The sequence below is a fragment of the Octodon degus genome, unplaced genomic scaffold, assembly GCF_000260255.1.
Source record: "Octodon degus isolate 3935 unplaced genomic scaffold, OctDeg1.0 scaffold00108, whole genome shotgun sequence".
NCBI lineage: Eukaryota > Metazoa > Chordata > Mammalia > Rodentia > Octodontidae > Octodon > Octodon degus.
This window is the reverse complement of record NW_004524684.1, coordinates 1,360,755-1,373,665: the sequence shown is the minus strand read 5'-3', so window position 1 is coordinate 1,373,665 and position 12,911 is coordinate 1,360,755. Positions and strand designations below refer to the sequence as shown.

Below are 12,911 nucleotides of genomic sequence, written 5' to 3'. Positions count from 1 at the left end.
TCATAGGCATACCCCATTATTTGCATCTGTTTGACTTTAACATCTATGTGTGGTCTAGAGTGGGGAGGAGCTCTTTATTTACTGTTCTGCTTTTTAAAATTTTGGCCAGGAAACAACCAAATGACTGAAGTGCTCCCTCAGTGTCCTCTGCGGTCTCTGTCGGCATCCCTGGTACTGGACAGCGCCTCTGGGAAGCTCTACAGAGCGGTCCTTGACCCATCTGGCTTGCTGCAGTTCCTGCGGGCCGCCCGGCTGGACTGCGAGAGGATGGCCGTGTTGCACTGCCTGCTGGCCTGTGGCCGGCCCCTGCAGCCTCTGGAGACCCAGGTGGGGTGTGGCTCGCATCCATTTCCCGGCACTTGGGCAGCACCCACTGGATTTACTCCTTGTTAGAATGACCACATGTTACTTTTATTTGGTACCAATTAGGTGAGGATTGCAGCCTTTGTCTTAAACATGTTTTTCCTCCAAGCTTCTTTGCTCTGGACTTTGAGTACAGTACTCACTCCTCCATTCATGGTTTTCTTTGCTCCAATTTCATTTACCCCATATAGACTGTGGTCTGAAAATACTAAATGGAAAATTCCAGAAATAATTTGGAAGTGTGAAGTTGCACACCATCCCAGATAGTGCCATCAAATCCCCACCACCCTGCTCTCTGCTGGATCATCCCCGTGTCTAGTCAGCCCCGCAGCACACGCTCCCTGCTCAGTGGTCACTTAGGAGCCGTCTTGGTCCCCGGCTTGACTGCTTAGTCTTGCAGCATGTTGCGCTCAGGTGCTCTTACTTAAAGGCCTCCACGCGCGCGAATGGCTCCGCTGGTAATCCAGAGAAACCCTGAGTGTTTCCTTGCAATGAGAAAATGAAAATCCTTGACTCACACAGGAACTAAAGAATTGCATGCTCGTGTTGCTATCTGTGATTTCAGGTGTCCTGGGGTAGTCTTGGAAGAGAAGGGGGCCACTGCCCTCTTCCATGTTGTGAATGAAATTTAGTATAGTGGTAATGTCCCAGGAAAGTGCTCAGTACATAATGAGCTTCTCACATAATTTGGTTTTTTCCCCATTCTATAATTGGGATAAATACATTATCAAAAGGACTGAAACATTATGGCAAATATTTATTACATTTCTAATAGAGGTAATTTATATTTGTAATGTATGGTATACTCTATGAAACATTTTTCACAACTCTATTTGTACAGTCATCCTGTGACATCAGAAAAATCCTGTTATCAGACTTGGTTGGAACCAATGGTTAGATAATTAATTTAAAAAAGATGAGATGTTTTATTTTATCCTAAACAATATACATTTATTTTCCTATCTTTGGATGTAGGATAAGATCCTTTTTTGTGAGTCTTTTAACTGGAGTTCAAAGACATTTTTCTTGCATAAACCATTTGTAATGTGTTATTGCTAACTTGCTGTTACATACTTTCTGAAAAATTTTAACTCCAAGTATATCAGTAATTACCTTTCCAAGGCAATTTTTGTATATCAGGCATTTTTTTAAAAAAATCAGGCATTTTACAACACAATCTGTCATTAGCTTTTTGGCATTTTTAGAGACTTGTCTTGGTGAGCTTTTGTTACTGTGATAAGATAACTGAGAAAAGCAACTTCAGGGAAGAAAGATTGACCTTGGCTCACGGTGCCAGAGGTTGCAGTCCATGGTCTGCCAGTCCCCAGACGGAAGCATCATGGCGGAAGGTGTGGCACAAGGAAGCCGCTCACCTCCCTCAGCCAAAGAGAGAAAGGGAAGGTGCTGGAGGGAAGATGTGCCCTTCCAGGGCCCTTCCCCCAGCGGGGCTTCACCTCTGCAAGCCCCCTCATGGGTTCATCTACTGATGAGTCAGTGCCCCATTGTCCAGTTGCCTTCTAGAAGCCCCAGACTTGAACCTAGGAGATTTCAGGGGGCCCTTTTAGATCTGAACCGTAACACATGTCTTTGAGTCTTGCCAAACCATTCAACTTTTATTGACTCAATAACATTCTTTTTGCATCTATATTTCACTTGTCTATATACTTCTATAAAGTGACCTAATTGTAAAAGTGAACAGAAGTGGTCTAAACACCTTGCTGGTAGGAGCAGAGACGTGAGCGAGTGCACTGGGCTGGCCAGGTCCTGCCTGTGCGTCACACTGTAGGTGGGAAACGAGACGCTTCCCTTCTCCCATGGGTGAGGGCTGCCACAGGGATGATGAGAGTTGCTATAAGTGGGGCTGTCTGTCCCTGGTGAGGGCATTATGGTGTGGCCCCAAGGGACGACGTGGTCTGACGGTGCTCACACTGGTGACTGAGTTAGAGTTCAAACCCAGGTTGCTGCCGGTAGTCCTTGTGGTTTTGCCTTGACCTGTTTGCTCCTGTGTCCACATCTGGCCCTGCTGGTTCTTTGTATAACGTAGTCCCGTCTAGCAGAAATGAACATTGCATTGGGAAAGTTTTATTTGGGTTCCACTCAAGGGCATTTATTCAAATGACGTGTAACAAGGATATTATTTATATTACTATTTCATCCACTTACAGCTACCTTATATCTCTTGTGCTCCTAGGTAATTCCAAAATAGATATAGAATTTAAAATATGAATTAATATCATCTGCATATATGTACTTCTTTGTGGGCAAGGGTGGTGTGCAGATTGAAATGCTAACTGTTCTGTTGTCTTGGTAAAGATTATCCAGTGGATTTCTGAGAATGTCTCCACCTGCCATTCCTTTGACCTTGTTCAGGAATTTATCATTGGTAAGTGTGGCAGCCGCAGCCTTGACCCTTTTGATCGGCGGAAAGCAAGACTGTCAAAGTGCTGCTAGCGCACACTATTTTTTTTCAAAGCCTATTGCAGTCAGTAGCTAATTAAATTTCACTCTCTTGTGGTTTTGTGAGAAACTGTGGCTTTCGGAGACTGATGAGAAATAAGATAGGATTTTGATTTTATAACTTTAATATGATTTTTTCCCCTCATTTAAATGTAGCTTTTTAGCCTAGTTTTATGTCGGCTGACGGCTGAGTGGGACCCCACCAGAAATTGATATAGTGTCATTTGGACAGACGTAATACCAAATAAAAAAAAAGAGAAATGATTCATATTGTAAAAAGCAGAACCTAAGCATTTTAGTGAGTAGATAAAATCATGCTGGTTAGCCATTTGAAGGTGAAGAATAAAGCAGTAAAACCTTTTGTTGGTTTGCTTGATTTGGTTGAATTATGCTGTCAGTTTCTTTGTTCTTATTAAATCATGTCTCTTTTCACTCTTTCAAAACCCCGCCCAGCTTCTTCATATTGGAGCGTGTATCCGGAGAAAAGTAACGTGGACACCCTTGTGCAGTATTCTTCGGTGTGTGCTTGGGATAGAGTAAGTTCACACTTGGCATTCTGCATGCAGTGAAAACCCACCCTCAGTTTTTGGGGCGAGTACCTTGGGTTATAATTTCACTTCTGTTTTGACTGATAAGGAACCGAGCTGGAATTTTCTAGAAAAATCTAGCATCTCTCATCTGAAAATCTGAAATGTCCTAAACTCTGAAACTTTGGAACAGCAACATGATATGCACCCCCTCCCCGTGCAAAATTCCATGCCTGACCTCACCACACCAGATTCAAGAGGAAAGGAACAATATTTTGGCTCAACTCTTTCTAACTTATGAGAAAGGCACACTAAAAATAATGTGTAATATCATTTTCAGGCTATGCCTGTACGGTCTACCTGAAACAAATGGATTTTATATTTAGATTTAGGTCCTGTCTCTAAGGTATCTTACCACATATGTCCAAATATTCCAAAATCTGAAAAATAAATCCCAAATCTGAAATACTGTTTGGAGATACTAAACCAGTTGTGTGTCCCTGCTGTTGGCCGGAAGTGCTGCTATAAAGCAGAAGGACTGAAGGAGAAGGTATAGGAAGTTGTTCCTCCCTTTCCTACCAGGCAGAGCTAAACCTCTTTAAGGGATTTTTATGAAATGATATTTTAGTTTTGTATTGGCTACAGTGAATTATGGTGTTTATTAGTTTTATAGAAATAAGAGAAAGCTAAACTACTACAGTCGTACTTAGTGGATTAGGACATTCATGACCCCTTTTCTCAGCCTCATAAAGAAAATGTGTAAGGAGAAACTTCAAAATCGAGAGAAGTCGGCAGTTGGGCAGATTCGCCCCGTTTCACCTCTCTTCCTTTCCCTCTGGTCTCTTTCCTCCTAAACTTCTAGGAGGAGCTGAGCTGAAACAGTTTCTTTGCTCTTGAGTGTGGTGTGGTGAGCTGAGCCTCTGGCCAGCAAGAGGAAGAAGCTGCAAAGCTGGGGCCTGAAAGGATGCTGCTGCTTTGCTGTTAGCACTGGAAGTACGTTTAGTGTAAGGTGGTAGTTGTATTAGAAAGGTAGTTAGAACAAGAGATTTAATTTGGTTAGTGCACACATAGGAAACAATGTAGTAGAAGAAACTGTGACTCTTTGTATTTAGATTACATACAGTCCTTCACAAAGACATATCAAGTGTGTTTGATGACTTTTTTCAATTTTTGGTGTATGTGAGAGTGGTGTTCCCCAGTCCCCTCCCTGTGGGGCTCTTCCTTCCTGTCAGAGTGACTGGCAAGTCACTGTAGAGGAGAGACGTGAGCATGACCCTTCTTGAGGCACCCACCTTTTTCTTTAAGAGCATACTGTGAATGCACAGGCAGACTGCGGTTCTGTGGCAGGAAGTCTAGGTTACACCACTCTGGGGTCAGGAAGTGTGCATCTCAGCTTCCTCCTTCGCACCTACTGCCTTTCTGTCCTGCGTTTAGTGTCAAGGGGGCAGAGCGGGGACCACCGTTCCCAGGGTCCCATGCACTGATGGGATGAGGGCATTGTCCTCTGGGCAGGGCTTCACTTCTGACTTTTGAAAGCTCTGTGGGGTTCAGGAGCCATGGTGAGAACCATTTTTTTTTTTTTTTAATTCTTTTGATAAAGGTTTCACTACGTAGTTCAAACTCAGTGATCCTCCTGTCTCAGCCTCCCCAGGGCTGGGATGATAGGCATGAACCACCACACTTGGTTCCAGGACCAGCACAGCATGGGATACCAGGGATCCAAAGGTACAAAAATGTCATACAGAGTGACACCAAGAAGTCCCACAAGAACAGTGTAAAGAAACCCACATTTATAACCTCCATCTGCCAGGCGTATTTTGGGGTTTACCATGTTGCTTTAAAACTTCTTGTGGTTGGAATAGGTTTCTTGAAAGGCCTCTTGAATTCTGAAGTTCTGGGAGTTTATGTTATCTTTAGAAAGGATATAAAACATTTACTTTTCTCTCCTGTAATCCACAATTGCTGTTAATGCTGCCACTTAATATAAAACTTCCTACAGTCATAAAACATCTAGCACATACTTCCAAATGGGAAACAACAGACTTAGTTTTCTTAAAAGATTCTAGAAAAGATGTCTAGGTGCTCTCAGGCCTCGACAGACTTGAACTGCGTTTTGGAAGCAATGATGGCTATTGTAAAATGCCACTCTGACCTCTGTTTTAAAAGTGCCTTCCTACCTCCACCTGTGGTGCCCTTTGCAGTGTCCCCTGCCGGATGGGAGTGGTCACAGGGTCTTACGTAGGTTTTCTGTGGCCACACAGAAAGCTCAGTTGCTCGAAAGTTCTGAAAATGCTTTTTCTCCATTGCTGTGAGCCTGCCCTGTACCTTATGCCAGCCCAAAGCAGGTCATTTAAACTCTAAATGAATCCCAATTCCTAGTGTTAGATAGCGCTTCCTCAATTATTTTCTTACATGGTATTTGCTGTTTTGGGGGAGGGTCTGAGTTTATTTTATTTTTTATGTTTTACTTTATTTCATTTTTTTGTATTTTAGGGAATAGTCTACAGGGTGGTCTGGATCTCACTACTAGATAGGACTCATAGTGATTCTCCTGTTTACAGCCTCCCAAGAGCTGGGATTATAGGCATGCGCCACCACGCCCATTCTCAATCGTCATCTCAGCCCAGGGATCAAACTTCCAGCCCCTGCACCTGCTTGCAGGCACTTTAATTTGCTGAGCTATTTGGCTGGCCCTTAGTTTTTATATTTTAAAGAGAATGCAAAGGCCGGGGAGATAGTTTGGTGGCATAAGTGCCTGCCTGGCAAGTGCAAGGTCCCAAGTTAGATCCCTGGTACCCCACGCCGTGCTGGCCTTGTGTCTTAGTTACTCTTCTCTCGCTGGTGGAACAAATACCTGATACTCAAAATGAAGGAAAGAAAGGTTTATTTAGCTCACAGTTACTGGAGGTTTCATAGTTTAAAACAGCCTGAATTACTTAGCAAGATCTCAGAGCTTTATTTGCTTAGAAGAGAGGGTCAGTGCCTCTGTCTTCTCCCAACATCTCTCTGCCTGAGGCGGCCTCACTCGCAGACACTGCTGCCCTGCACTACGGGGTCTGGAGGAGAGGCTCGGGTGCCGCTGCGTCCAGGATGAGCCTCTCCACACCTCCGAGACCATCAGGCCTGGGGGTGGGACAGAACACACACTGCCACCTTAATAGTGCGTGCCTCTGGCCCCGCCCCTCAAGCCACTCCCTCTTGCTTGTCCTCCGTTGGCATCTACCCCATGACTTACATGAGGCTTTGGGAGGACAACTAAACACAAACCATAATACTCTGGAACCTAGTGTGGAAGCTCATGTCTGTAATCCTAGCACTGGGGAGGCTGAGACAGGAGGATCACTACTAGCCTGAACTGCCCCCAGGGCACGCTGAGATGGCAATTGAGACTGGGCGTGGTGGTGCGTGCAGTAATGGGCTGTAAACAGGAGAATCACTGTACTATGAGTCTGATCTAGTAGTGAGACCCTGACTACCCTGTAGACCATTCCCTAAGATACAAATAAAATAAGATACAATATAAATATACATAGTGAAACTTTGTATCACAAGAATTTTAAAAGCATACAAAATGGCACAAAAACCATTAGCAATCACACAGAATTTCACTAAACAAAATAATAGGAATTTGACAATGGTGATGTATTACATAATAATATCTTCAAATTAGTTTAGATTACCAGATATAAAATACAAAATTGGAAAAAGAAAAACAAAAAAATTAAGCATGAACTGTTCCTTTTAATAGACCAGCAGAAACCAGCAGTACAATTAGCCAAATCATCCTGCTTATGTACATAAAGATATCTTTTTCCCTTCTCTCTTTTCTTCTTTTCCTCATCCCAGTTTTTTCTTCCACTGAACAAATTCTTTCCCTTTCACGGTGTCTGTTGCACCTTTCAGATTTTATCTTCTTTTTCAGGTGCTTACACTAGTGAGACAATATGAGGTTTGCACATACAGGTCTGGTTTGTTTCACTTATGACTGTGGTGTCTAGTTGCATCCGTTTATCTATGAAAGCCTCCAGTTTATCTTTCTTAATAGCTGAGTAATAGGGAGGGTCTGAATTGGTGGGAGGAGAAGCTAATTATAGTTGCCACGGAGACACAGTCTCCGAAATAACAGTGGGCGGAGCTCCGTGCTGGCGGAGGAGTCTGCGTAAACTTCTCGCGGAGCTCTTGGCTGTGCAGTCGTGCCCGACGGCTTGGCGAGAGGAGCTCCGGTTCAAGGCGCGGAGCACCCCTGCTGGCTCTGGCTCCTTCTCTCGAAGCCTAGGCGGACTGCAGCGCGTGTGAGCGATGGAGAAGGAGGCAGATAAGGGAACGTGTCTCTTTTGGGGATCACCTGTGAAGTGCAAATAGGATTTGCCTCCTTTGTTCTTAATGAAGATGTGCAAAACAAAACAAAACAAAACAAAACAAAAAAAAACAAAACCAAAAAACAAAACAGCGTTCAGCCAGGTGTTTTCATCCCTTTACAATCATTTCTATCTCTTTATAGACCTCACCAACTATTATTTAAAGAAAATAAATTTAACCCCCCCTCCAAACCTTGGCCCCGAGTTTATTTAAAGGAGGCCAGAAACTGGAAGCTGTCTTCAGTTCCTGTACACCGTACATAGACAATGCTTCCCGAAGGCCTGAGCGTGTGGCGGTTGATATGCTGAGCAGTTGTGTGTTTTGCTTTCTCCTCCACAGGAAATTCCTGGAATAGCCCTGGTGACAGAGGAGATCCCTTTGCTTCTGATGAAGGTAAATCACTTACAGTGAGGCGCAGGCATAGCGCTGTTTAACTAAACCTCTGCTGTCCCCAGTGGCCACGACAGGGACTGCAGGCTGCTGGTGGGCGTGGCCAAGGCAGGACGGCTCTGCAGAACCCTCTTGGGCTGGAGTGGTCACTGGGTCTGGTGTCACAGCAGCTCTTAGGAATGCTCGTTGAAGTTAGAAAATTACAGGGCTCCACTACAGCCGGGTCCAACTAATATTTGTCGCAGTGCCTCCAGCCAGTAGTGCAGGAGTTTTTGTGAACTATCTTGAGATAGCTGGGGAGTTGTTTTAACTTCAGTTGGAGTCACTCCCTCAAAACAGCACAGATACACAGTCTCTACCTTAAAGTGACGGAGGTCCTGGGCGCGGGGTCCTCTCACTTCCGGCTGCTTCTGAGAACAACCTTCCTATCTCTCCGCAGTGGCTGGGGCTGGCTGGCTGGCCGTGTGCTCTTTCCTGCACACGGAGCTGGGGCTATTAGTGCCTTCCTGCAGTCTGTGGTTTCTGAGCAGTCTGGGGCACAATAGAGAGGGTGGGGCACGGAGAAGAGCGTGGGCGAGGAGTTACAAAGGCGGGGAGCCTTGCAGCACGGTTTCCGTGAAGCTCCGCTGTGCTTGGAGTGCCTGGCGGGCAGTAATTGGGACTGGGGTGCGCTGGGAGGTCTCAGCTCTGCAGCCTGCAGCTCAGGGGACCCTGCCTTTGATTTGCATTTGATACTTTTGGATCCTTGCAGGCCATGGCTGGGGGATCAGACCAGTAGACCCATGTCTAAGGTCACTGCGATTCCCTGTAACTGTGAGGGGGCGGGGTTAGTGGCTCTAGAGTTGTCTCTTGAGGAGACACTGGCCAGTTCTCTCTAGGCAGATGTGTAGGATCTCTGGGAAGCCCTGCTAAGGTAGGAGGATGCAGGAGAAAAAGAGGTTTTATTAATAGTTAAAAGGCGTGGGGCCAGGGAACCAGCTCAGGGATATAAGTACCTGCCTGGCAAGTGCAAGGTCCTGAGTTTAATCCCTGGTACTGGAGGAAAAAAAAAAAAAAAAAAAAAAAAGCGTGCCAGACTGCTTTGTCCCTTCACTTCGTTGTGTGTGTCTTTCCCACTAGTTCTAGCAAATCCACACTGCATTTAATAGGTAGCAAGTGAGTGAAGGGAGGGGGAAGAGCCAAAAACCGTCGCGCAGTTCTGCAGTCTCTCGAGTACTGACTGTTCCCTTACTGCGTTTGGTCTTTGTCGTAGAAGCACATATTTTACCTAGAAGTAATGGGTGAAACAGAGATTTTTTTTTTGGTAAACAGTACAAAATAGAACATACCATGAACATTTTTCACGTTATCACATAAATATGGTTTCTAAGGAGACCCTGTAGGAGTTGCTATCCCAATTCATTTAGTGAATCTATTTTTGGGTATTTAGTTTATCACTAGATATCATTTACTTTTTTTGTTATTAGAAATGTGTCGACACTTATGCTTTTGCGTGCAGCTTCTCTAAGGTTAAACGCCAGCAGTACCACGAGGTAAAAGACCATGACAATTTTTTTATAGCTTTTCTTTCTTACTGCCAAATTAATAAAATTATGGTAATTTAGACCATCGTAAGGATTTATGAGTTTACCAGTTTGACTATAACTTCATCAGCATTGTTTATCTTCTCTAAAAAATTAGGGGTAAACACGTGATGGGGTGGTCCTCTTAAATTTGTCATTCATTGGCATATTCTAAGAATACCATGTGGCTTTGCTTAGGCAGAAAGTAACTTATTTTTGCACTGGTATGTGTGTGTGTGTGTGTGTGTGTGTGTGTGTGTGTGAAAGGGAGAGAGACACCTTCTGTTTTTCCTCCTTTGACACCGTCCCTTTGCTCTTTCTCCTGTCCTGGACTCATCTTCAGCACTGGCTGCGCGGACGCTGCTTCCACTGACATTCTCATCCAGGTCTGGGGCCCTTTGGTGGCCTCATGTGTGTTCCTGTGCTCACAGTTCTCTAGGACCAGACTGAAGGACAGTCACTCTCTCTGACCCTCCTCTTGGAGATATGGTGCTCTGGGGAGGCCTTGGCCACAAGACAGGGTGGTATTCATTCAGGTGCGACAGCCCCTCTGGCCTGTCCAGCCATTTGGCAGGAGAGATGCCTCTTGGTGCCTCCTCCTCCTCTGGCCCTGAGCAGGCCCCTCCACTTCCTTGTCTCTGCCGCCACGACATCAGTCTCTACACCGCTGTATTTGCTTTTGACCCACTTCCTCTTACCCGGGTCCCAGCTGAATCACACTATGAGGGCTTCTGTCCCCCCTTTCCCATGGCTGCACCACTGTCACCTGCAGAGCGGGCGCAGACTGCTGGACTCTCCTGGAGTAGGCGACCCATCTCCTCTGACCGCCCTGTCCCTGAGGAGCCCACAGGGGATCCCACTGCACGACACTGCCCGCCTGCTCTTTGGCACTGACTTTAGTGTGAGCCAGAATGCTTTGCAGATGCTTGAATGTATCTCTGTGGCCTCAGTCTTCACCGTCCCCCAAATTTGTCCATTAAAGTCCTAATCCCCAAGAGGATGGTTCTAGGGCCTGGGGGTTGGCAGGGACCTCATGATTGGGATTAGTGCCCCCACTTGTCCATTCTGTCACGTGATAGTGTGGCGACAAGGGGCTGGCTAGGATCTGCCAGTGCCCTGGTCGGGGGCTGCTCCTCTTAGGGACTGTGAGGCATGAACACTGTCATTTGTAAGTCAGCAGCATACAGTGTTTTGTTGTCACTACCAGAATGCACCGAGCCATGTGTGAACACGTGGGGGTGGAATCAGCCAGCGAACTAGAAGACTGTCACCTAAAGAGAAGACTTCCTCTTTATAAATTGTTCTTAAAATGATTTTTAAATATTGAGACAAGGTCCATATCATCAAAAGTGGCTTTCTTAAGAATGGCTTAATCCGTCTGTGAACTATGATTTGCTCTAGGGAAAGAGCAACTTTGATGAAAGGTTAAAAGTTGTGCTTGATTTTATGAGAACAGAAACCACTAAAATTAGTCAGCCACAGGAGTGTGTAGAGATTTTAAAAAAGGAAACAATAGCTTGCTCAAATAGGAAGGAATGAGCATACTACCAGTGGAGAAGTGGGATAGTTTTTATCAAAGTACTTTTTTAAGCCAGGTATCTTTAGCACACTTAGTCACTTTTTTAGAAATTACCAGAACCTGCCCCCAAAATTGGTCAGGCCCGAGGGGGTGGGTTAATACCCCAGGTGTGGGGTCCTGTGGGGAGGTTCTGGTATCTGTTAGGGGTCTATTATATGCTGCTTCTCTTAAACTGTGTTTAATAACTTTTAATTACACCAAACAGGAGTATGATTAATTATTCAAGGGGAAGTGTGACACTCCCTAATAAAAACAGGTCCTATCATTTAAGTCAAAGATTTGTTAGAGATACAAAGTATTAATACAACCATAATGCAGTAGCTTATAATGTTTGGCGATTACAGTGGCTGCAACGATGTAGCACTGTTGGAAATGTCAGTTGGTTATGTGAGAAGTAGATTCCCCCTCAAGTTCATCTTGCACCTAGTTTTGGTACATGAGTTTATAGTGAGCACTGTGAACATCGTAGGCCCTAATTTTGTGGTGCTGCCGAGAAGCCTTCCTCGCCAGGAGCAGAGCCTGGGCCTGCGCCTTCTGTAGAGCTGAGCTCCCATGCACGCAGTTCCTCTCCCTGAGCCCAGAAACAGGGCCTCGTGCTTTTGTTCCTCGCGGGCCAGCCCTAAGGCTGTGCCACTTGGCTTCACAGTTCTGGTTAGAGACGCATTTAGGTTTTAAGGTTCTCGGGGTACAGGCATGGAGAAAGCCTGCTGTGAAAGGAGTAGTTTAGACAGCGCGGTCAGCCTGCAGGTTGTGCTGGGCCCGGGTAGCTAGAAATGCGGCCTGTGAGGTCACTAGCAGTTAGCGTTGTTATGTGACTTGTGGCGATTTTCTCACTACTTCAGTGCAGACTGTGACGGGACAAGGGGATGAGGGGACAAAGGGAACAGGTGTAGGGGTGCAGGGCGGCCCAGCCACGCCTCCGGCACTCTCCACAGCGGGACAGACTGGCACGCCATGCGCCAGGAGTTACACCCTTGTGCGCCTTGGTGAGCAAAATACTGCAACTCCAGAGGCTCGGACGGCAGGCTAGGTCGGTGTGTGCTGTGAGGACAGCACTCCGCACCGCTAGGCTGACGTGTAAGCTTTTCCATTTAATTATTAAACTTGGATTCACATTATTTCGTTACGTAAGGTGAATGAATAGTTTGTTCATTATGTGCATTAACTACATTGTGGTTTTCAGATGTGCCCCGAAGCAGTTCCTCTCTGCTCAGCTTGACTCCAGCAGCCAAAAGGCTGGGTATCCGTACCTTGGTGCCAAAAATAGGTGATTCCAGTTTTAAAAATCCAGGCTATTAAAAAGTGGCTCATAGAACCACCATCTGGGCAAGAAAGAGGGACTTTTTCTGCTAGCTATAGGGAGGGAAGAAGAGGCCCATCCACATTCAGACCTTCAGTCTGCGGCACACAAGTCTCTGGAATTTTAGTTGTCTGTGCTGAGGTGCTCCTGCTGTGTCTCAGTTTAGCTCACTGCCGTAATGTCTACACTGTCTGTCTGTCTCTCTTTCTGGTACTGGGGAATAATATCAAGATCTTTGCACTGAAATACGTCCTCAGATCTTTACAAGAAATTAAAAAAAATTTTTTTTGAGATAGGCTCTTGCAAAATTGCTAAAGTGGGCTGGGTTCGAATTTACATTCCTCTTGCCTCAGCCTTCCAGTGTACTGGGATTA

The 12,911-nt window shown here is 45.5% G+C and overlaps 1 protein-coding gene across 1 annotated transcript in view; it reads left to right on the top strand.

The window, feature by feature from the left end:
* Gsap (gamma-secretase activating protein) overlaps positions 1–12,911 on the top strand; it is a 75,493-nt gene that overhangs the window by 37,773 nt on the left and 24,809 nt on the right. Inside the window, exons 15-20 of the mRNA XM_023724317.1 lie at positions 59–327; positions 2,677–2,746; positions 3,274–3,356; positions 8,046–8,113; positions 8,162–8,249; positions 10,431–10,559. Coding sequence (XP_023580085.1) covers positions 59–327; positions 2,677–2,746; positions 3,274–3,356; positions 8,046–8,113; positions 8,162–8,249; positions 10,431–10,559 — 707 coding nt within the window. The remainder of the gene's footprint in view (positions 1–58; positions 328–2,676; positions 2,747–3,273; positions 3,357–8,045; positions 8,114–8,161; positions 8,250–10,430; positions 10,560–12,911) is intronic.